The following is a 26,179-nucleotide window of genomic DNA, read 5'->3' as shown; positions in this document are numbered from 1 at the left end:
AAACCATGAGAAACATTGAAAGGAAAGTCTGCAGGGGATCAGGGAGATAAATAGAGGAGCACTGGTAGCCTGGAGAGCTGCAGCAGACCTTTATAGACCAGAAATTCAAAGCAAGCTTCCTCTCTGAGTGCCCAGGCTCTTACTCACCAACATTATCCATTGTGACCGTCACAGATTCTCCACGCATGGGGAAGAGGGTCAAGGTGTCCTCATGCCTCTTTCCATAGATGAATGAGTGCCCAGTGAAGTGGATGGTCAAAATTTCATTCTGGGTCCCCACACTACAGAAGTGCCACTGGACAGTGTCATCAAAGCAGAATCCAAGAGTAGTTATGCTCTCGGGCACATAGCCATTGATAGCTGAAAGTGTAAAATCTGTTAAAATTCCAGGTCTATGCCAATGAAAGGGCATGTGTCTAATTATACCTAAGATAAATGTCTCCATGTTAATTTGGTTGTGTCAAAGCAGTGATTATCCAAGATAAGCTTTATCTTGTCTAACATGTGACTAGAAGATCAAACTCAGAATTTTCCAGTGAGAGATTATTCTCCTAAATTAGCCAAAGGAGAAATCTCAGGAAAAAGATAAAGCCTTCCATTTACATTGATTTAGTCATTCATTTGTCAAATGTATAGTAAATATTTTGTGCTCCATTCTCTGCCTTTAAAGATATTCTAATAATTCCACTTGGAGGAAAAGCATAATATAAGAAATTCATTTTTTGATGTACTAGTCATTGGGTAAGAAGAAATGTCCCAAAAAATAAAGCCCATTTAGCATATTTTATAGTTTTTATTGCTGTCTTATAATCTATATAGTATTCACAGTTTCCATTTGAGTATCCAGTTCATACATTTCCATAATTGTTAAAAGGGACACTGCTGTAGGCAATATTTCTATTTACTTATGAACTAAGCATAGTAAAAATCAAAGGTATGATTTCTATGAGGGCGGGGCTCATGTCTATCTTGATTACCACTCTTAGCCTTAGTACCAGTATAATGACTGGCATTAACAAATATTTAAATACCTACTTAAATCACTAAAGTGACTTTAATAATTTACATGATACATTATTAGTTTATACCTCATTCTAGATGTTTCTCTAAATCGTCTATAATTGCATTGTTCAATATGGTAGCCACTGGCTACAAGTGGCTATTGAGCACTTGAAATGTGGGTAGACTGGACTGAGATATGCTGTGAGTATAAGATATACATTGAATTTCAAAGACTTAGTAATGAAGTAAGTCTCATTAATTTTTATATTGATTACATGTTGAAATGATAATATTTAGGATATACTGAGTTAAGTAAAACATACTACTAAAATTAATGTCACCTATTTCTCTTTACTTTTTAATGTTGCTATCAGAAAATTTTAAATCACACATGTAGCTCATACATAGCTTCTACTGGACAGCACTGGTCTAGAACTATGATAGATTCACTGCCAAAAGGAACTTATGCAAAGAAAACTGAGAGTAATTTTCTGTTTGAATTATTTGACCTGGCACCTGTCAGCTCTGATAATCCCTAGCTGTCAGTCATCTGAAGCTATATGAACAGAACATGGAGAAATCATCCTCACGTGTGTGATTACCTACTAGAGAAGGTGATTACCATGATTCTAGACTCTGAGGATCAGTAGGGGGGACTCTGGCTGTTGTGGAGAAGTTTACTTCCAGCTGGCTCAGTGACATTTCTCTCGGACGCCATGGCAGTGCTTTTGGCTACTGAACTTTAGAACTGCGGCAAATGCTGGAAACCTCATTCAGGGAATTCCTTTTGTTCTGAATGTCTTACTGATCACTTTAAACTTCTTCGTACATTGCCTTTCCAAGACTCTTGGGTCCCTATACTCATTTTGCTCTACTTTAATGTGTCAATTCATCTTTGAATTACTTGCCTTGTTTCTGTCCTGGCCATATATTCACCCTGAACTCCGTCTAGGATACTATTGACATGGCCTGTAATACCTTCCATTAGTCCTACCCCCTCACCCTGTTCCTCACCATTCAGAGTACGTCTGTGTACACACACACACACACACACACACACGCTTGGAATAGAAGATCAAGTGCATTTCTAAGGATAGCAAGCCTTTGACCTCTTGCTTAAAAATGTTGCTATGATGTTACCTACGGATTTCATCACCAAGTCTTTGGACTGGAAGTGAGGATTGGAGATGCTCCTTAGCAAGTGGATTCTAATCCATGTCTCTGACTCTAGGCACAGTCATATTTCAACCACAGGAATGAAAAACCGATGAGCAAAAACAGTACTCTGACTTACTGCTCATGATGTTTGATTCATAAAACTTGGGGTCATCACGTTTCACCTCATCAGGATTTTCACAAAACTTGTTGATGTTGTCCTCAAGGTACCAACTTTTGTTCTCATCAAACACAGCAAACACAGCCTGCTGTTCGATGTCTGCTGCCCTCTGGAGGACAAAACAGTATAGTACTGGTACAAGAACAGACACATACACCAATGGAACAGAATAGAGAACTCAGAAATAAGGCTGTCCACCTACAACTATCTGATCCTTGACAAACGTGACAAAAACAAGCAATGGGAAAACGATTCTCTATTCCATAAATGGTTCTGGGAAAACTGGCTAGCCGTAGGCGGAAAATTGAAACTGGACCCCTTCCTTACACCATATACAAAAATTAACTCATGATGGATTAAAGACTTAAATGTAGGCCTGGCGCGGTGGCTCATGCCTGTAATACCAGCACTTTGGGAGGCCAAGGTGGGTGGATCATCTGAGGTCAGGAGTTCAAGACCAGTCTGGTCAACATGGCAAAACCCATCTCTACTACCAAAAAAAAAAAAAATTAGCCAGGTATCGTGGTGTATGCCTGTAATCCTCGGGAGGCCGAGGCAGGAGAATCACCTGAACCTGGGAGGCAGAGGTTGCAGTGAGCTGAGATTGTACCACTGCACTCCAGCCTGGGCAACAGAGCGAGACTCTGTCTCAAAAATAACAAAAACAAACAAACAAACAAACAACAACAAAACACTTAAACATAAAACCCCAAACTACAAAAACCCTGGAAGACAACCTAGGCAATATTATTTGGGACATAGGCATGGGCAAAGCTTTCATGACGAACATGCCAAAAGCAATAGCAACAAAAGCAAAAATTGGCACATGGGATGTAATTGAAACAAAGAGCTCCTGCACAGCAAAATAAACTATCAAGAGAATAAACAGGCAACCTACAGAATGGCAGAAAATTTTTGCAAACTATGCATCTGGCAAAGGTCTAATATCTAGCATTTACAAGGAACTTAAATTTACAAGAAAAAAATAAACAGCCCCATTAAAAAGTAGGCAAAGGACATGAACAGACATTTTTCAAAAGAAGACATACATGCGGCCAAGGACTATATGAAAAAAACGCTCAACATCACTGATCATTAGAGAAATGCAAATCAAAACCACAATGAGATACCATCTCACACCAATAAGAATGGCTATAAATAAAAAGTCAAAAACTAACAGATGCTGGCAAAGTTGTGGAGAAAAAAGAACACTTATACACTCTTGGTGGGAGTGTAATTAGTTCAATCATTGTGAAAGACACCATGGTGAGTCCTCAAAGACCTAAAGTCAGAAATACCTTTGAACCCAGCAATTCCATTGCTTGGTATGTACCCAAAGGAATATAAATCATTCTATTATAAAGACGCATGCATGCGTATGTTCATTTTAGCACTCTTCACAATAGCAAAGACATGAAATCCACCCAAATGCCCATCAATGATAGACTGGATGAAGAAAATGTGGTACATACACACCATGGAATACTATGTGACCACCAAAAAGAACAAGATTATGTCCTTTGCAGGGACATGGATGGAGCTGGAAGCCATTATCCTAAGCAGGCTAACACGAGAACAGAAAACCACATACTGCATGTTCTCACTTACAAGTGAGAGCTAAATGATGAGAACACATGGACACATAGAAGGGAACAATACACACTGGGGCCTATCAGAGGACGGAGGGTGGAAGGGGGGAGAGGATCCGGAAAAATAACCAACAGATACTAGGCTTAATACCTGGGTGATGAAATAATAAGTACAACAGACCTCCATGACACATGTTTACCCACGTAACAAACCTGCACATCCTGCACACGTACTCCTGAACTTAAAAGTAAAAAAAAAAAAAAAAAAAAGTGCTGTATTCAGTCATTAATGTTCCAGCAAATTATCTACACCACTGAATTCTCAGAAACCAAAGTGACACAGTTCTTGGAACTACTGAAGCCATATAATTCAGGCATTTATGAGAGTCCATTGCATACACAGCACTTGTTAGAGTTAAAGGTAATATGCAAAAGCAAACAGAACAGATAAGAAAATTCAGAGATTAAAGTATCCCAAAAGAGCCGGGCGCATTGGCTCACACCTGTAATCCCAGCACTTTGGGAGGCTGAGGCAGGTGGAACACCTTAGGTCAGGAGTTCGAGACAAGCCTAACCAACATGGTGAAACCCTGTCTCTACTAAAATACAAAAATTACATGGCGGTGGTGGCGGGTGCCTGTAATCCCAGCTACTCAAGAGGCTGAGGCAGGAGAATCACTTGAACCCAGGAGGCAGAGGTTGCAGTGATCTAAAATGGTGCCACTGCTCTCCAGCCTGGGTGACAAAGTGAGACTCTGCCTCAAAAGAAAAAAAAAAAACAAATCCCAGAAGAAAAATTTCACTATGGCAGCTGAAAGTCTGTCTATCTCTGTAACTGCACACCTTTCAACATGAATGATTGACTGAATATGCTATGAGTGAGTGCAAAGGATAAAACAGAAGGTTGCAACAGCAAAGCCTTATGCTTCTACTATCTGTTTCCTTTCCTGGTTCAATAAATCAGGATCTTCCATATGTCCAGAAATTCATTTTCTAGGCATATGTTTATCTTGTATGCCTTGAGATAAGACCTCTTTGGTTATAGTTTAGCATAATTGGGAATTTTAGTTTAATCACATGAGACTGTAATTCTTCAATGAAGACGAACTCAGAAATTCGGTATGTTTGTTCACATTCCCCTGTATACTTTAGTCTCAACAGAGATGGGCCATTATCTCGGTCGGATTTCACTAGTAACTATGTTTCTAAATGGTTGCTTTCAGAGAATCTCTCCTCTCTCTCCCTATTGCAGGTCTCTAAAAATAACAGAGACTGGTAAAGAGCTTTATACTTTTACCAGATGGTATCTCACTAAACCCCAAACAGACCTGTAACATTTTTAGGAGGGGTATCAACCCATTTTATAAAAGGAAGAAATTAGGAGAGGCTAATCAACTTGTTCAACACATCCAATACCAACAGACCTGGAATTTGAAACTAAGACAAAATATGTTATCACACTCTAGACTTGCCTTCTGCAGTGATGGTACTGATAAAAATAGACAAGACAAAAAAAAAAAAAGAATAAATGTTATCACACTGGTGCTAAAAAGGACTACTTGACAATTACTGTTCTCTTGAAGGAAAAGCCCCATTATTTAGCCGGGAGACCTAACACGTTCTAGCCAGAAGAAATTCCCAGAATTTCTGAAAGGTTACTTCAAGGACAAAATACCTGTATTCCTCGCCTGTCCAGGGATCTGCTCTTACAGATTAGAAGTAGTCCTATTAGCCCAGAGGCGATGTCTCTCATGATGTCCACGTCACTGTAGTATGGTCTTGTTAAGCACTGGGCATCGTTTTCTGTGGGTTCATCGAACTCTAAGATGTTCCACTTATAAGTATAGATTTCCCCTGGTTGAACTGCTCTGATCATGGTGTTGTTCCTGCCTGAAAGAAAATACATTCAAAATTGTTTTCATTTGCAAAGTTATTTCATGATAATAAATAAATAAACAAGCTTTTGTTAGAACCAATTAATATTGCAAAAGGAATTCTTTAAATATTCTACTTGGAACCTGGATAGCATAGAGCCATTAGATACTGTTCCACTAGAGGCCACTATGACACTAACAAAAGACACCATATTTTGTTACCACTAGGAGACAAACTCCTGAAGTGAGAAGGGTTTGGCTGTGATTTTTAGGATACTCCTACACGTATACTACCTGACTGCAGCAGTGACACCACTGGGCAAGGAGAATAGCAGGAAAACGTGGCGGCCTCTCAGAAGTCACTAGTTGGATTCAGTAGAAGTGAAAGATTCAAACCTGAGGTGAAAGTAGAGTTGACTTCATCTTCATAAGGTGAGAAGGTCACTCCATGAGGGTAAATGCTATAGGGGCGGCTGGCCATATTTTTGAACACGATCTACAAAGTCAAATCAAATTTATTCTAGGATTTCAGGTTGATCATGACAAATAATATAAGATACTAGCTTTGCATCTTCACCTTTTGGATAGTGTGTGTGTACACATGTGTACACACAATGGGAAAATTAGATCTGTTTATCTGATCAGTAATCTCCCCGCATCACTTGGGAGGAGCATTGGAGAGAGTGTTTCACTCATACACGAAGGTGGAAAATGGAAAGAGAAGTCTGACTTTAGAGGATAAGTTAGGAGAAGTAAAGTTTTCCTCACAGTATCACTGTCTCCAAGCAAGTCCTCCTTCCCCTGCCCTTCTCTTTCCAGCTTGGGTCACATCTCATTTTGAATCTGCTTCTCATCTCTAGACCATGATCACTTCCCCTGCCTGGTAGATTTTTTTAGGACACTGTCTTTGAAGTCATCTTCTCAGCTAGGTGCAGTGGCTCAAACCTGTAACCCCAGCACTTTGGGAGGCTGAAGCAGGTGGATCACTTGAGCTCAGGAGTTCAAGACCAGCCTGGGCAACATGGTGAAACCTCATCTCTACAAAAAAAATACAAAAATTAGCCAGGCGTTGGGGCGTGTGCCTGTAGTCCCAGCTACTTGAGAGGCTGAGGTGGGAGAATCGCCTGAGCCCAGGAAGTGGAGGTTGCAGTGAGCCGTGACCACACCACTGCACTCCAGCCTGGGTGACAGAGTAAGACCCTTAGGAGGGAAAGAAGCCACCTTCTTGAGAGGCACAAACAAATAGCCGGATCCTGAACTTTTAATAAGGTATGTCTACACTTGCTGAGAGCACATAAAAGGGATCTGAAATGGAAGAAGGGAAAGAGGCATGGAGGAAAAAACTGCTTTTGTCCCTTGGCTATTTTAAATGAACAGAATAGACCTTGTCAGGTGCATAAAGCACACAGGAGTCCTAGTTAGGCTCTTTAATCTGCAAAAGAGAACCTTAATCTTAAATCTTCTATTTGGTTGATTGTCAAAGCCTTTGGATCATCCTTTGTCTGCAGATTATCTGCATTCTAGGATTTTGTCAAAGATTGCAGCCTTTAATTCTCTGCTGTCCAATTCTTATCTATCTTGGTGAAGTGACGTGACATTTAAGGAGAATTGTCTGAGGAAAACTCCATGCTCTCGATACACGCAGTTTACCTTCATTAGACAGCTGCATACCTAGACTATATTAAAAAATGTCTGAGTAACAATTGTTTCGATTCAATTGTGTTTACTATTATATCTTAGCTATAAGGAGAAACATTTTTAATGCAACTTTTAATGTATTATGCTGGTTATAAGAATTTTATCAAGGATGCCATCTACTGTATCACTCAGCACTCTCTTTTGTAGAACTCATTAAAGAAGTTCCTCTTAGATCTCAGTATCAGGATAAATGGTACTTTCTTTTCGTAGATGATGTGAACTTCACCCTGACATATTTCCTTTTTCACACTGACTGCCGTAAAGCTTAGGACAAAATTTGAAGGCAGCCTTACAGGGTCACATGATATCTACTTATCTGTGGCTTTATTTTCTTTGTTCCCATATTCTATCCCAGTTACATAGACTCTTTGTTTTATGCCTTTATAATTTGAGAAACTGTCTCAGATCCTTTGTATTATTGAGTAGGCTGTAAATAAATGCAAATACTAAATAAAAACTAAAAGTTGCATTTGAATTTAAAATTATATGAGCACCTTTTTGTTTTAAAATTAAAAACCAACCAGCTACTCCATAATATTTTACTATTTAATGTCTCCCATGATTCTGCATTTGTGTTACTTACTTTGAGTGTGTCTCTGACCTGGGCTCTGATAATAGGACCCAAAATCCCATCTTCTTTCATATTGGGATTCACTGTACGTTTGGTGAAGGACTCATCTTCGTACTGTGTGTACATGACTTTCTTATAAAGTTTTCCAATTTGGTTTGAGAAATTATCCAAATGCTGAGACCTGTATTTTCTTAAAGCGAAATAAAAATTTAAAAAAAAATTAAACCACTTTCTCGAATAGAGATCTCGGTAGGATGGAGAAACCCTCGTGCTTAGACGTTCTGCTCTTACATTAGCTAAAATGCTAGTTCTCTAAAAATTTCTTAGTGTAGCTTGCAAAGTCCTGATGTTTTCTGTCTAGTTGGAAAACTGGAAACTTCTGAGTTGTCTCCTGCATCACTGATAAAAATCATAGGTAACTGGTTAAAAGCAGCTACATAGAGCTTCCTGTCATTCTCATTACTACAGCAGACCTTTGATATCTCTGGGAAAAGGCCTATACTGGCTGGAAAAAATACTAGGAATTTTTCTAAAGTCTCTCCTATCACTTATTCTATGATAGCCTTTTTGGTTTTAAAGGTATTTCTTAAACCCTAAAAGCACCTTCCCACCCCAAGAAACATTTACTAGCATTATTAATCATAGTTTTGTGCTATTGGGCTATCTCTTCCACCATATAGCCAATCCTTGGAGATGACAGAAAAGCAACCTCCTTCACCCATCTTTTGTAGCTACTGGGATAAATACTTTGGGAGCAGCAACATGAACCACTTTTCCCCTGCCAACTTTATTGCCTTAGTTTGCAAAAGCAACTACATGCGGCCAAAAAGCATATTTTAAAAAGCTCAGCATCAGTGATCATTAGAGAAATGCAAATCAAAACCACAATGCGGCCGGGTGCGGTGGCTCACGCTTTAATCCCAGCACTTTGGGAGGCCAAGGCAGGCGGATCATGAGGTCAGGAGATCCAGATCATCCTGGCTAACATGGTGAAACCCTGTCTCTACTAAAAATACAAAAAATTAGTCGGGCCTGGTGGCGGGCACCTGTAGTCCCAGCTACTCGGGAGGGTGAGGAAGGAGAATGGTGTGAACCTCGGAGGCGGAGTCTGCAGTGAGCCGAGATGGCGCCACTGCACTCCAGCCTGGGCGGCAGAGCGAGACTCCGTCTCAAACAAAACAAACAAACAAAAAAACCCACAATGAGATGCCATCTCATGACAGTCAGAATGGCGATGGTTGAAAAGTCGAGAAACAACAGATGCTGGCAAGGTTATGGAGAAAAAGGAACACTTATACACTCTTGGTGGAATGTAAATTAATCCAACCATTGTGGAAGACAGTATGGCAGTTCCTCAAAGACCTAAAGTCAGAAATACCATGTAACCCAGCAATCCTTTAAGATAGAGTATCATTTTATGAATTTATTTTGCCCAGTGGAAAGCACTGACTGTTGCCAAACACTCCTGGATTTCTATCTCAGTTCTGGCACCAATTCTATAATCTTGGCCAAATTTTTTTTGGTTCTTTTTCCTAGTTTAATTCTTTTTAATAGAAAACACATTCACATAATTTTTATTACAGTGAAAACTCTCACTTTTCTCTGATAACCCTCAATGGACCTCCCTACCCTCCCTGAATTTTCTAGGTAGCCACATATTAATTTCATGTGTATAATTCCAGAATACTTTTATGTACACATATGCAAATATGTCTTAAAATAAGAAAATATAAATATTCTTATCCCTTTCACTCCTTTAACAAAAGGCAGTTATATATACACGCTATACTACATCCTGGCTTTGTAATTTAATAACAAAGCTTGGAGAACTTTTTTTGTTAGGACATAGAGAGTGTTTGCATCCTGTTTTTTGATGCCTAGTATTCCATTGTATGAATGTATCATAATTTATTAAACTAGTTTCCTACTGATGGACATTTTGAGTTGTTTCCAGTCTTACTACTACTAACATTGCAACAGTGAATATGTTGTACATACATCATTTCACCTGTGAACAAGTATATCTGTATAGTTAGATTTCCAGAGTGAGACAGCTGAGTCAAAGGGTATATGCATTTAGAACTCTGATACATATTGCCAAGTTATTCTTCAGAATCCCTTTACCAATTTAATCTTCCACCAGCAATATATGATAGTTCTTATTTCTCACAGCCTTGTCAACAGATGATGTCATCTGGACTTGTGAATCTGATAGATAAAAGTAGTATTCCCATGAAGTTTAATTTGCATTTCTCTTACTATGAGTGAATTTGAATACCTTTTCAAGGGTTTAAGCACTATTTGAATGTCCAAATCTCTTAATCTCTCTGACCCATTTCGTCATCTATAAAAAGAAATAAGAGCCGTGTCTAGTTTGTAGAGTTGAAGTGAAGCTCTCAGAAGGGGATAATACAGTACTTGGCAATGGCGAGCACTCAGCAAGAGGTGGCTGCTGTTGTTATTAGGCTGAATTTCTTTGGTGATTTGGGAGTAATTGAAGATTAATCTTTACAAAAAGACTTGAATAGAAACCAATACATGTGCCCCCTTGAGAGCTGTCAACTTACAACATTTCATCCCCAAACATCTAGGACCCTATGGAATGTATCTTGAACCTTTGCCCAATGGTATGAACCCCAACAACTCACTTGTCCATATTCGCTGGTATTACAGGTGCATAGTCCCAAATGACTTCCTCTGCAGCAATGAAGTATTCCCACCTTTTCATGTGCCGCCTCTGCTCACGAGTTATTTTCTTAGGATTCCTGGTTTTCTTTGGGCAGTTTTTAATGTCAATGTAAGCCTGCATCCCAGCTGAGTTAGGGCAGAAAGAGAACGAAATAACTCGAGAGAAGAAATTATGGTTGATGGAAATACATATCCTTTAAATCAACTTGTATAAGGTTTATATTAATATAATAACAGTGAACGTAATGCTCAGGCAACTTTTGAACATTTTAGTTTGGAACTCTTTCAGTGGCATCCAGAAAAGGCAAGACTTTTAAAAGGGGGAAAAGGAGGAGGGGTTAGGGAAAAAACATGGAAAGGTTCCCTTGATTTCTTCTCGAGCTGGCAAATTTCTTATAATTTTTAACTTCTTAAAATCCTATGAATTATGTCTTGTTAAATTCTCATTTTTTCTGTCATCTGTCCCTTAATCTGTAAAATGAAGATAGCACCAGTACTTAATCAAATTGTTGTTAAATATTAAATATTAATAACAATACATAATGCACTTATCTTCAACAAAGAAACAACAGTTTCTTTGCGTGTGAAAAGAAACAGAAATGATCTCATGAAGTATCTCTTCCTTATGTATGTTTCTTATATATTATTTTGGTAACAAAATGATTTCCTATAGTGATATCATCTCCTTAGATTTTAGTCTCTGTTTATAGGAACCTTCCTCTCAACAGTTTTAAAGCAAAAATGTGTAGTAGAACAATCCATTATTCTGTTTACACGATACCACATAACCTGGGTTGATTTATTTTCCCACTTGAATTCACCGGTGTTCTTTGGAGCTTACCCCTCAGCTGTTTATATGCCATGTATGATCCATTCAACACACATTCATTGAGTTCCTCTCCATGCTAGACTTTGTGTTCATCCCACTGTAAAGGTTAATGTTTTCATGCTAACCTTTTACACTTTCTACAACTTAGTGCTTCTGTAAATTTGCAGTTTATCTTGTGCTAGCATCTAGGTCTTTTTCTCTGGCTGCATATGAAGTAACCCCAAGAAAGAATATCTTTATGTATGCTTTTGTTTCCTTCCTCTTTTCTTCTTTCGAGGAAGTTAGAGACCTCTTCAGCTTTTGTTTAATTTAAAAAAAAAAAAACTTTGTCAATTCCTTCACTTTCTCCATCCCCAAATAGCGAGTTATAAATCTAAGAGCAAAGTATCTAAATTTGGTTGTTAGGAACCAAAGCAAGTTTTTCTGGGGTGCAGGTGGCTTGCAAGGGCAAGGAGAAAGAGAGAGTTAGTGCTGGGAAGAAAGCATTCTGCATTCAGAAGCAAGACTGTCAGTAGAGTTTCTTGCCTTGCAAATGTTTTGGGGTGAGAGAAGATATGATCCACTTTCCCTCTGGGCCCACGGTCATATTTGCGGTAGTGGATGTAGCACTGACAAGGGTGATGGCTGAGACCTTATGATGGTTCTGCTCCAGGACCTGGCCATTGAAATGAATGGAGAACAATTCTGGCCCCGAGCTCATTCCCAGCAGATGCCAGCTGATGTGGTCATGGGCACAAACTGTTATATCTGAGAGAGAGGGAGAGACACAGGCCAAAATAAGCATTCAGTCAAGTATTCTGTGATCAAACATTCACTCACCAAATGTATTGAGCACCTGCTGTGTGTCAGGCATTGAATAAAGCTTCAAGGGAACAGACACTCCAGTTGTAGTTTGTGCCCTGCAAAAGCAGACATCTGAGTGACCAGCAAACAAGCAGTCACAACTCATTGTGATAAATGGCATTATACAGGTAACAACAGAGCCTAGAGATGGCGAGTGTTAACTCAGAAACACAGGGATTGCTAAAGGATTAGGCCAAGAAGGTAACCGACTGTCCTGCTCTGAGGGATTTCTCAAGGTTTAGGACTTTCACTATTAGAGCTGGTAAAAAGTCCATGGCAAATGGAATGTTTGGTCACCCCAATCTGATCTCGGCTGGAGGGAGTCAAATCACCGGAACCTCCAATAGGGCTGAGTTCAAGCACTTAATCCTCTCAGCTCTCTAGCTCTAGTGGTCAAAGCTCTGCCGAAGGGAAGAAGATGTGAAGATGATGTGAGGATTTTCAATTGTTATTTTTATTCACTTTTTGATTGTTTTAATGACAAGTCAACAAAATCACTTTGTGGGTTGCATACTCTCCTTAAAATGCAGTGTAAAAGTCTTCATTATGTTGGGCCACTGGGAACTTTTCATGGAAGGAGTAATGATAACTGAATATAAAAACTTAGTTTTGCTCCTTCTTTGCTCCTACAGTCACTGGGGAAATGCTCATTTGCTCTGTGGGGAGACTCCATCCTTGGCTTTTAGGTTTCTGTTTTACATCTCAGATACATAATTACTAGATACTAGAAATCGGGGCTGAGAATCAGTTCCTCACCCACACAAAGGCTTGTCTTTTTTAGGAGACCATTGCAACAAAGCTGGGATTCCTTGCATCACTAGGAGGCTTTGGCAGAAGCATTTATCCATGCCAAATAAATGCTCATATTGAGTTCAGCAATTAACATATCTGTGTTAGCATTTATCATATGTATTCAATTTATTCTGCTTTATAAGGCAGAGGGTTTTACAAATGTTTACTATTCTTAGTTTCTACTGATGGTCTTTCCCTACCCTGTCCCATTTACCCCCAATTATTCTTTTGGGAACTATAAATTCATAAACTCTAAGCTCAGATCAATTTATTTTTATTTTTGTGCATATGGTTTTGCTTTTTTTGGCATCCTTATACTTACACAGATTGTTCACTCTGCCAGGAAATAAATATTAGGATAAATAGTTAGTCCACTTTTGTAAGTAAGCACATTGAGACAGCTAATTATCCAGGGCCACAGAAGGTAGAGAAGCGAGTGAGGTCTGAACTCAGGTTATCTAAGGTCGAGGTCAGCTTCAGGTTAACTAAGCTTCAGTTTTTACAAGCTCCTAGTATTGGAACTCAGGATCAACACTGAGAGTCATATGAGTATATTTTCAGAAAACCAAGTGGAAAATATAGTCAAATGAAATAGAATACCATTTAAAAACACTACCCAGATCTCAACTCTTAACAATATTTATGTTTTAGTAAGTGAAGCCATTTGTGATTTTTAGATGGCATTACAGAATAACCTCTAAGAAGTTTAGTGTTTTGAAATATGGTTTATTTAGTAAAGCAGCATTTTAATTTTTTAATGTTTTTCCCTCAGGCTAGTATCATATACCCTGGATCTTTAGTTGTAGGTCAGTTCTACCAGAGAGAAATAGAAGATATGTGGTCTAAGAGGGAGTCAGTTATTTTTTCTCTTAATGATTGCTATGATTTTGCCTTCTCATAAGAGCCCAAATGCAAATGGAAAGAGAAAATATTCTAGACGCCGTTGAATATTACTCTTCTGTCGCCTTTTGAAATGCTGGTCTTTTTTGTGTGTGTGTGTTGGGGATTACTCCTAATCTGTTCATCTTTACTGCAATCTTCCTGCTGACCTTTCCTGCTAGGGCTTGTCCCTGAAGGACATACACAGCAGGAACGGCAGAACTCGGAGAGAGAGACTGAGCTGAAACCCTGAAGGTCTTTTTCAAAGTGCAGGCCAAGGTGAAACCTACTCAGGTCACTATACCTAACAAGGCTGCACATTTCTTCTCTAGCTTCTAATTTGTCTCTTCTATTTCCTGTTTTTTAAAGACAGATGAGAAAATATTTCCCTCTTGATAGGGAGTTGCAAAACAGTGAGTATGGTCAACTTCTCTAGTGCTTTGAAGAAAACAACAGGACTGAAAAATTACTGATGATTTTCCTGTTGTTCAATGGTGCACAGCCCTCGTGTTACCTGGCATTGTCCCATTCACGTATCCATTGACTGTGTACATTAGGGATGATGACTGGCTCCAGCTCTTGCTTTCATCAAACACAGCAAACAGTAGCACGATTTGCTTGTCAAACATCTTCTGTTTCCCATCCTCAGTTAGGATCCCTGTAAAAGGAAAGACATGTTTTCAGTAGCACTGCAGACAGAACACTCTCATTAGCTTTCCTGGATAGCAAAGAGTTTAGGGCAAGCGATCAACCATAATGACAGCAACTTGAAGAAATTCTTACTTTTTAAAATAGCATATTAAGTAATAGTGGTTCTAGGGTTATTAAAAATCTGGTGCCACACTGTCTTCTTTGACACCTTGTTGCTTTGGGGAACAGGCTTTATTTCGTCCAGCTTGGGAAGAAAACATTTGATGACTCTCAAGACTCTCTACAAGTATCCATTTCCTCCAGTCTCAACAGAACAGTATATAGATACGTTAGCTCAGTTGGTAAAAGCACCATGCCCCAAGTTTGATGCTGTCATCTTATTTGTATATGAAAGGGGGCATTCGATAACTGGTTGGAAGTATCAGCATTAATCCATTCTCACTATGAGAAAAACATGCTGCTGATGGTAAAATGAAAGAAGAGTCTTTAGTAAGTCTTAAGGTTTTTTTCAGTACCATCACAGTATCTTATATATACTAGGAAATGAAAAACAAGTATTTGTATAATGAGTAAATACATTGGGAAGCTATGTAGGTGTGGTCTGAGTGTATGTATAGGCAGATGGTGAGTCCATCACATTGTTTCCCGTGCTGTGGCTCGCTGTGGTTGTTTGCTTGTTTTAATGAAAGATGGGCTGGATTCTCATGGGATAAAATGAAAATCCAATCTTGCTCCTAAGAAGCCCAGCCAATAAAATTTCTTGTAGTCATTTGAGTGTGTTTGAAACCTACCACTCAAAGTGTTCAACTTGTTTGTAAGAAAGGAAGCTGGCATTTAACATGTTTATAGAACAAATTACCAGCCCAAATTTTGGATATGTCAAATATGTTAGCCAATATTCTTTCCAAGACCTCTTTAAGCAGAGTATAGGCTGCTGTATACTTTCTAAAAGACTTTGGCCTTGAGGTAAATGTCACAGATCATACAAGCATGACATCAGAACACACTCTCAAACAGGAATTTGCTTGGGAGAATCTTAAGGACTGAGATGAAGGAGAAATGAGAAGAAACAGAGGTGGATCCACACCCTGAAATAGCAGGTATTTTTTTCTCTTGTCAAACAATGATCCGTGCCCTCTTCCTCTGCTTGATGTACATGAAGTTACCGAGATGTTCCCAAGCTTTGTCCCATGACAGAACTCCTGACCATTCCAACATTTGGTTGTTGAAACTTTTGGTGGGAGTGTTCTTACCTTTTTTACAGATAAGCAGGGGCCCAATCAGTCCAGAGTTGAAATCCTCGATTAGATTTTCATGGGAGTAATAGATGTGTGTGAGGCATGGAGGGTCATCATGGGTGGGCCCACTGTCCTCACTGATACTCCATTCATAGGTGTATTCTCGGCCTGGAGCCACAGCATCATCCATCTTCTCCACAGGGAAAGTGTGGTCAAGGTAAGAAGCACCTGGAGGAGTAAGAGCCATCAAGACATGTGGGCAGTTTCTGAGGATTGCATTTTCACCACTCTCAAATCTGGGGATAGCTAAGATGAGCACTCTGGAGATGCATATGTCCTTCAATAGTGAACTTTTATTATTTGGAAAGATTCACGTATGCCCATTTCTATGCTCATGTAGTTACAAAGGCTTTGCTACCATGGTGATCTTAAGAATAACAAATGTTATTTGTAAATTAAAGATAAGCCAGTTAATTTTCCAGGGTACCTGAACAATTATTATTTAAATATTATCAGAGAATTGAATCACCTTTGATCAGTAAAACATCTCAGAATATAAGAATGGGTGATATCTTCTTTGTGGTGTTTAACAAGACATACTTAGCCTATTAACATGAGATGGGAGGATAGTCAGAGTTGTTTATATATTGTTTTGTTTTGTTATTTCAGATCTTCTTTCCGACTGCTGTGACCCTCAGCTCTGTTTTATCTCTTTATTTCATCTTAGCTATCTGATTATCTCAATTTTTTCCCCCGAGCCACAGCGTCTAACTCCCATATGCAGACTCGTTGTTTGTATGAACATGAAATGTGTCCATCCTCTGAAACTTACAAGTCTTACTTTGTACTTTGTGCCCCCAAAGACCCATCATTAACACCTCCATGTATACTGGACTTTCCCTACTGATAGGAGAGGGAGAGGATGAAGAAATTGGTCTTCCTTACTGAAGACAGGGAACTGAGATGCTCAATATTAAAAGAAGTGTAGAGGGTTGAGTGAGGTTTTCAATAATAAAACGGAGCAAGTGAGGTCAGGAAGGAGAGAGGTGAGTGCCATAGATCACCAAGTGGAATGGACAGTTTCCTCTGCCTGAGGAATTCCTCATTTAATTAGGTGAAAGATTCCCTATCATCAGCTGGTGCCAGAATTTCTCTTTGGGATACAGTTATTTTTGTTTGGTACAATAACTTGATAAATTCTTTAAAGGAAGAAGGTGAGAACATCAGTGTGGATATAGGCAGACAACAAGGATCTGGGGAAAAAAAACAAACAAAAAACGCCTGAAATGTTTTACATGATGGCGTAAAAGGCCAATAAAAACTACTCTTACTGAAGCAACTATAATTTTTAAAAACTGAAATGATTAATCCTTTCCTCGCCTTCCCTCCCCTTCCTTTCTCTTCCCTTTCTTTTCTTTTTACTTTCCTAGTTTCTTTTCTTTTCTCCTTTCTTCCTTTCTTTGTCTTCTTCCTTCCCTCTTCCCCATTCTCCTTCCCTCTTCCTTTCATTATCTTTATTGAGGTATAATTTGCATATAATAACATTTACCAGTTTTAAGTATAATATTTGCTGAGGTTTGATTTAAAAAATTACACAGTCTTATAGCTATAGTCCCAATCAAGATAGAAAAGAGTTCCATCATTCCAAAACATTTCCTCATGCCATTTGTAGCCAATGCCCTCCGGGCCCAGACAACCACTAATCTGCTTTATTTCACTGTGATTTGGCTTTTCTGTAATGTCATATCAATGGAATCATCATTATATACCCTTTTGTGTTGGATTAGTGTTAACTGGTATGGTATATAATTTTCTATCCTTTATTTTTTACCTATCTTTGTCTCTCTCATTTAAAGTGGATTTCTTAAATTCTGCATACTGTTTAGCATTCCTTTTTATTTAATCTTATTTGTTTCTTACTTGTAGTGTTCTTTCCATTTGCTTTTAATGTAATTGATTATATAGTTGGATTTAATTTATTTTCTATTTGTCTACCTGGTCTTTATTCCTTTTCCCCTTCCTTTCTATTTTCTTTTGGATTGAGTATATTTAATGATGTTTAATCTCCATTGTTGACTTATTAGCTTTGTTTTCTTAGTGCTGCCCTTCAGTTTACAATATATAATACATTTTTAACTTGTTACAGACTTCCTTCAAATAATATTATACTATTTCACTTGTAAGAACTTTGCAATACTATATTTCCATTTCTTCCCTCCTATCCTTTGTGCTATTGTCATACATTTTATTTATATATACATAATATGCCCCACAATTAATTGTTACTATTTTTGCTTTAACGTTTAGATAATCAATTGCCTTTTTAATAGATTAAAATGAGAAAAAAATTTCTCTATATTTATCAACTTCTGGAACTTTTCATTCCTTCTTATGAATCTAAATGTCTCTCTGATATAATATTTCTTCTATCTAAAGGAGTTCCTTTAGCATTTTTTTTTCAGCTGTACTAGTGAGAAATTATTTCTGCATTTGTATGTCTAAAGCACTCTTCATTTTGCTTTCATGTTAAAAAGGTTTTTTTGCTTGGTATAGAATACTAAATAGACAGATTCCCCTATCCTCCACCCTCCCAACACTTTAAAGATGTCCCTAATTGTCTTCTGGTTTGCATAGTTTCTAATGATAAGTCTGCTATCATTTCTTCATTTTGTTCCCCTGTATATGATGTGTCTTTTTATCTCTCACTGCTTCTAATATTTTCTCTTTATCACTGGTTTCCAGCAACTTGATTGTGATGTGGCTTGATGTGGTTTTCTTCATGTTCCTTCTTAGTTTTGTCAAACCTCTTGAATCTGTTGGTTTGTAGTTTTCATTACATTTGGGCAGTTTTCAGTCATTATTTCTTCAAATACTTTTTCTGTTCCTGCTACTTCTGAGATCCAATTACACATATGTTAGATCACTTGATATGGTCCCACAGTTCACTGATGCTCTGTTCACTTTCTTCAGCCTTTTTACTCTCCGTATTTCATTTTGCACAGTTTCTATTGTGATGTGTTAATATTTTCTACCATTTCCTTTCACAGTGTCTAATGTGCTATTAATTTCATTCAGTGTTTGTTGTATTAGTGTTGTCCTTCAGTTTACAATATATAATTTTTTATCCTTTATTTTTTACCTTTATTTTCTATCCTTTATTGTTTTACTTTTCATGTCAGCAATTGTATTCATCTACAGAAGTTCTGTGTATGCATATTTATATTCTCTATCTCTTCATCATGCTCATGCTTTTCTCTGTTTTCTGGAACATATTGGGAAGATTTATGATAGCTGTCCTACTGTCTCTGCCTGCTGCTTCTATTTTCTCTTTCATTTCTAAATCTGTTTTTTCTTGGTTATGAGTCATCTCTTTCTGCTTCTTCTAATACTTGTTTATTTTTATTAACATTGCGAATTTACATTGTTGTTTGTTGCATTCTTGTTAACTAGTATTGAGTTTTATTCACAGTTAAGATACTTGAAATCAACTTGATTCTTTCAAATCTTATTTTTTATTCCGTTGCCTCCTCAGCAGCCTGTAGTCTAATTTTATCCACCTACTCTTTCTAAATCCTTCTGAGAATTCTATCCACTGCTCATTTATTAGGAAGTCTTTCTGTGTTTGATGGTAGGAACATAAATGGTTACTGGCCCTGCGTAAGGTCCAGGGACTGTTCCAACTGTTCCTTTCAAATGACATTTTTCTTACCCTCAGTACTTTCCTCACATGTATGTGCAGATCAGTATTCAACTTGACAAAACCTCTCTGTAGATTCTCAAGAGCTCTTTCTCTGTGATTATACTGTCCTCTCCAGGACTCTGCCCTACAAATCACAAATTCAGTCACTTAGGCTTCTCTGAAGTCCAAACTCTGTTTCCTCACCCATAGAGACTCTATCTGGGTTCTCCCTGCTTGTGCTGTTCCCTGGAAACTCTCTTCAGGCAGTAAGCTTAGGCACTCATAGGGCACACCTGGTTTGTTATTCTTCTTTCACTGTCTTGAGTTGTCTGTCATTTGATGTCTGAAAACTTCTGTTTTATATGTTTTGTCTGCCTATCTAGTTGTTAAGAAAAAAGGTAAATCTGGTTCCTTATGTTCAGAAGCCAAAATCTGAGATGCTAAATTTCCATATAAAATATTTTTTACATTTCAGCAATGTCAGCTTCTCTTCTCTAACTGTACCTTTCCCCATCCCAACTGTGGAAAATCTATTCCAGTCAAAACACTTTGCATGAGTTTTCATGGCATCAGCATATGTTTGGATTCTCCAGGTGGGAGTGGAAAATAAGGCACATCCATTCATTAGCAATGAAGGATTCAGGTACTACAGTGATGTGCAATGTACCTCATGAGGTTCTGAGCATGGAAACCATAAGTTGAGTAGGTATTTCTAGATTTACTTCTTGCATAAAGTCTTTAATGTGGACCACAAGTCCATGTATGATTTACCTCTACTTCTCTCTTCAGTCTTATCATATGTCTTTTCCCTTGTTAACTGTGGGCTCCTTGTCCCCTGGGTCCCCTGTCAGTTCCCCAGACATCCAACTTCTATCCTACCTCAGGGTCTTTGCAGATGCCATTCCCTCTGCCTAGAATGCTCTTCCTCCCTTCTTCCTTTTGATAAATATGTGTTCATCCTTCAGACGTCACCTTGAATATCAGTTCACTTCTACCTTTATCTCCAATTCTGATACACATTATTTTCCTTCTACAGCACTCATCACAATTTGTAATTAAATGCCTGTGAGATTACATGACTAATTCCATTTTCTTCTACTAGATCATAAGTATTTGTGTCCTGCACATTTTGGTCACTCAAGTGTGAGCTCCTCAAGGAAAACTGCTGGATTGTATTTATCTTAGTGTCTCTGGTACCTTCCATAGGTACCTGGAGGAGCATGGAACATGAACATGAAGAAGATGCTCAGTGAATATTTATTAAACTTCTAAAATGTAAGGTCCTATGGGCTAGAGCCTAGGTCAACAAGTCAAAGCTCATGGCTGTGTGTTGTTAGGATTGCATAATGTTAAAATAGATTAAATGCCAACATTTAAAATCTGGAGTAATTATATAAGAATCTGGTTTCTCTCTAAAAAACAAAAACCTGGAGATCTGGTTAACAACAGGACCAAACTCCTGCACAGAATTTGGTTGGACCTGGATCTTAGCTGCCCTCTTCTGCTTTTTGATTACCAGTCCTTACTGGACCAATTTTGTTCACTGAACTGCTCATCTGGCTACTATAGGCAGCTGAGTTTGTGAACTTTGTGCTAGCGTAAAGTGGACTTTGTTGTGTCTTCCCCCAACACAACCCGAAGCATAGCTTGACACTAATAACTAATATTTACTATAGGCTGTACTTTCACTTTGGTAATAAAACTGTCAAGAGCTGAGAAATGATAAAAGCTTAAGTCACTTCCTGTAAGTTATAACATAATTCTAGTCTATAAAAGAAAAAATGTTTATGGAGAAAGTCTCCACTGATAAGCAGGAAGCATTATCTGTGAAAGATTACAAAAGAGCTTTGATAGCAAAGCACAAACAGGACTGATAAGGAGAGTTGCCCTCTCAGGTCAGACCTTGTGTATTAACTGAAATTAGGATGGCTAGTTGATGAGTTGCACTATCTATCTTGAATCAAGCATGACAGCCCTTCTTCAATGCTTCTTGCTACATGGCCTCATAAAGTTGAAAAATGATGTTTCTGGACAGGCAGCTTCCACTGTTTTAAATGGTTAAAACATCACAGGGTGTTTCTATAGTAGAAAATGATATTCTTTCCACTGCTTTCACAAGCTCCCCTAAGGACAAAGCATTATATTCTTTGCAGGGTAGGAGATAACTTTTGAAGTTCTTCCTCCCTTTCTTCTTCAGGGTAAATGTGTGCTTATTCTTCAGATGTCAGATCAGATATCATCTTACAGCCTTCTTGATCTCTGATTGTGATACATGTTTGTTTGTTGTTGGTTTTTTAACAGCACTCATCGCCATTTGAACTTCAGTATTTGTGAGATTATATGGTTAATGATACTTTCTCCTGCTAGATAGTGGGAGAAAGCACTGGAACTTTAGGGTCAGAGTTGAAATATCTTGGTTGTTGTATCATTTGCTAACTGTGTGAACTTGGGAAGGTTTCTTGAAGTCCCTTTTAGCCTCAGTTTTTTCATTTATAATTTAAGATAATATAATCCTTTTTCTAGAGATAACTTTATCCTTTTTGATGGGTTATGAGGACTGGAAAATATTTGTAAAATTTCTGGCTCCTAATAAATGCTCTGGTAGCCTGTGGGAATACATGTTTACATGTTGGTTAAGTATTTTCTTTCCCAGCCATGTTGCAATTAATACAGCCTCTTTCCTTTATGTTCTACTTTAGATAAGATATATCTTAAGTGTGCTTGAGTTCTGGCAACACATGTGAGTAAGATAGAAACCGGTGATTTTCTTAGTTTGGGTTGCTGTAACAAAGTACCCTGGACTGGGTGGCTTATAAACAACGGGCACGTCTTTCTCACAGTTCTGGAGGCTGGAAGTTTAAAATCAGGGTGCCAGCATGGTTGGGCTCTGGCGCAGGGTCTCTTCCAGGTTGTAGACTGCCATCTTCTCCTTGTGTCCTCACATGGTAGAAAGAGGGTGAGTGAGAGGGTCCCTTTTATAAGGGCACTAATCTCATCATGAGGGCTCCATTTTCATTACCTAAAAATCTCCCAAAGGCCCCACCTCCTAATGCCATCACACTGGGGGTTAGATTTCAACACATCAGTTTTGGGAGGACACAAACATCCAGTCCATTGCCGTGATATATTTATTCCAAAGGTGATAAAAGTAAGTAAGACTTTTTTGGTAAAAATACTTTTTTTTTTTTTTTTTTTGGTAATAAGTAAGACAAGGTACCTACTCAAAATTATCAGCAAAATCAATAATTTTTAAGCAAGTGGAAAATAATGCATAGTCCCTACTTTCTAATCAGTCCTCAGTCCCTCAGTTTAGTTCAGTAATGATTAATATCATCATGATTTGACCATCAACATCCACTAGGTTCCAGGCTCTGTGCTAAATGCCAGAGTAAAAATGTAAAGAAGACAGGGCCTGGGCCCCTGAGGGGCTCATCCTAGTTAACTCTAGGGTACATGTTGGTGCCCTAATTGTGATAGGTTTGACCTCTAGATTTCTTCTAGGGCTACAATTAGAACACACTGTCAATCTGGAATGAGAACCAACCAATGTAAGTATCTAAAAATTGCCTAAGAAGCTATAACATTTGTGCTAGGTATAGCAGGGTAACTGATTTTCTAACAATATTGAACCTGTTTATAAACGATCAGTGTTTCACACCTAGATTTATTTTAACACATACTGGGCTTAAAAAATTATTGTATATATTTGTGTACATGATATTTTGAGATAGATAATGAGAGGTTACTCTAGTCACACAATTAATGTCTGTCTAATTGACCAAACTAAATTACTCAGAATTTCACATTCACTTGTCAGTTAAATATAAGATTAATTTCAAATAATTAAATGAATGATGTTAATTTAGTATACTACCAAAAGTTGACTTATGAGCATCTTGAATCAAATAGTGAACAGTATAGACTTGCACATAGGATATATTCTGTAATTACACTGAGTGAGAACTGCTAATGAGATCATTGGGGTATAATTTTTTCAATGCGTTTATTCTTTTAACTTCAAATTAGTTTACGTTTAGCCTAGAATAAAACAGGTTTGTTGTATCTTTAATTTTGCAACATACATTAATATAAAGTATAAAATACAAACAGCTATTTAGAGGAAGCGTTTGTGAGATGCAGTTTTGGTGAATGTGATTTTGACTTTGTAATCAAAGTTAAAAAAGTAAAGCTCTAAACTGAAAAGAGAAATGGACAGGGACAACTATTGTGCTAGAGCACAGAAAGTCCTTGTTCAGCTGCTTGCTAGAATAAAATCTTTACACAAGGGAAGCTCTTCCTTTATATTTACTCAGTTCTGTTCATTTCCTGCTCAGTCGATAGTCAGCTTTATATTGCATTTACTCGTCGTGATGTACTAATTACTTGCCAAAGGCTCCCAGTATTTTTTCAAAATGAAAAATGGTGCCTACAAGCTTTGGGAAAGTGAAGTTACATAAAGAGCCTTTTTGGTTACCCATTAGGGTGCTCACTCAGTAGCTTCTCCCTTGTTATTTATTTTGTGAACAACTCTTCCTCTCCTAAGTTAATAAACTTAGTGAACGCTTCAATGCGTTCAAAGATTCAGAACATTCTTTTAGAAGCTATACTGCAGGCAATGGGCAAATCAATGCTGATGTTTTATAAAGAGCTGATTTCATTGCACAGGACTTGCAAGTCTCTTTGGAAAAGGGATCCACATTTTTGTGATGTATTAAATATACAAACCATAGCCATTATAGTTTGTTTCAGGTGTTTATCATATACTCAAGGAAGTATCTACAGAAGGCCAAAATATTCAGATGAGAAGTGAAAAAATGTAATCACCTACATTAAGTCGAGCATTGGAATGTTTTGGAACAACCTAGAAGAGTAAATTTTTGTATAGAGAATTTGGCAACACTTAGATACAAGGAACAATGTCTGGCAGATGGAGAGCTGGCTTATCAGCAGATGGTCATCTATTATAGAACTAATTTTGTGACATGACATTCATATGCAACTCATACATCTAAAATATGAGAACATAACTAAAAGAAAATCATAACATTAAATTCTCTATGAAACAAGCTTTTTAAAGGTAATTGACCAAAACAATTTTGAAAATTTGACTGAACAACAAACTTTGCTCAAAGGTGCAGCATTAGAGTCCATTTGTTGCATGCTAGTTATAGAGTTTCTGAAAATGTAACCTCATATTGAAACCCTTTAGTGATAGTTTTTAAGTGATTCGTTACAGTTGCAGATATTTTATTCCCTGATCTAAAACAGTCTTATTGAATACATTATTAAAGGAAATGTCCTTATAAGCATTTTTACAAATCACTGTTTGTCCATTCTGTCAAAAAGGGTTATCCAGAGTTGCCTTATGTTCTGTTGTGGTTTCTCAAGCCAATGTGATACTATCTTAACCCCTCACTACCACCCATCTCTCAAATATCTACCTCTGAGATAGAGGAATCTGAATTCTCATGTAACTGGCTCAGCATGCAGTTAGTTTATCCCCACTCCTAAAAAAAGTAGCTCAAACCACAGAGGGAGGCTATAGGTGAGGCTGAGTGTCAGACATGGAGAAGGAGATGCTTTATTTTAATGCAGAGGGCATAATAAAATCAACTTAGAAGGCTTGTCTCTTACCATAAAAGATACTATCTGTTTATTATATTTGCATCTCATTTCCAAGGTAAAATTTTACTTTCCCCACCAATATATATTTACCTTTCTTAGATTCATAGGACCAGAGGCAATATACAGCAATAATCATGTCTCCAGTGAAAGTTGTGGGAGCATTTTAAACAATTGCTCATAAATAATTGCTGGCTCTGGGGAATATAGGGACAAACAAACAGTAAAGGAAGAGGGATAATGTTGCAAGGTTCGTTCACTGTGCAAACAGCCCAGGTAGGGTACAAAGTCTACAATTCTTACCTCCTCCCTTATTTGAAATGAAACCTGCATGTGACATTTTGATATTTTGAGGTTTCTCCCCCTTCTTCTTTACATTGCTGAACTCCTGATGCAGTCATCTGGAAGCCTCATAAGTAGGTGAGGTGGTTGTTCACTATGTCACTGCATGACTGATTTCATGTATGTCATTGTGTGATTTTAAGAACATAGGAGAAACTCCTGTGCACACTACCTCACCCAGAGTCTTGCCAAATTCACTTTGAAAGAAATCTCAATGCCACAGTTAATGCGTCATTGTTTTTCCTCAAGCCAAAGATTAAGTGCTAATGCAAGTACTCCTAAGGAAGGTAGTTCATTGACTTATTATCAGTCACTTACACCTTAGTGGGAATGAGTTTGACAACAGTTTATATAGAAATTAATAAATTTAAAAATTACTTTCTGATTTTTTTCTGAAACTAATGAGTTTTCAGATAAATACTAAATTATTTGAACACATTTTAATTGAAGAATTATCTTTATTATCATAGGTAATATTTATTGAGTGTCTGTTATATGCTAGTCATTATTCTAAGATTTCATGACAACAAACTTGTATGACAGAGA

The 26,179-nt window shown here is 37.8% G+C and overlaps 1 protein-coding gene across 1 annotated transcript in view; it reads right to left on the bottom strand.

Moving 5' to 3' along the window:
• The window catches only part of F5 (coagulation factor V), a 72,767-nt gene that overhangs the window by 30,333 nt on the left and 16,255 nt on the right, over window positions 1-26,179 (bottom strand). The window contains exons 4-12 of the mRNA XM_025391473.1: window positions 16,006-16,218; window positions 14,616-14,759; window positions 12,113-12,334; window positions 10,719-10,884; window positions 8,083-8,260; window positions 6,198-6,297; window positions 5,603-5,817; window positions 2,297-2,447; window positions 148-360 (exon numbers count right to left, since the gene is read on the bottom strand). Coding sequence (XP_025247258.1) covers window positions 148-360; window positions 2,297-2,447; window positions 5,603-5,817; window positions 6,198-6,297; window positions 8,083-8,260; window positions 10,719-10,884; window positions 12,113-12,334; window positions 14,616-14,759; window positions 16,006-16,218 — 1,602 coding nt within the window. The remainder of the gene's footprint in view (window positions 1-147; window positions 361-2,296; window positions 2,448-5,602; window positions 5,818-6,197; window positions 6,298-8,082; window positions 8,261-10,718; window positions 10,885-12,112; window positions 12,335-14,615; window positions 14,760-16,005; window positions 16,219-26,179) is intronic.

The sequence above is a fragment of the Theropithecus gelada genome, chromosome 1, assembly GCF_003255815.1.
Source record: "Theropithecus gelada isolate Dixy chromosome 1, Tgel_1.0, whole genome shotgun sequence".
Lineage (NCBI taxonomy): Eukaryota > Metazoa > Chordata > Mammalia > Primates > Cercopithecidae > Theropithecus > Theropithecus gelada.
This window is presented reverse-complemented; position numbering and strand designations above follow the sequence as displayed.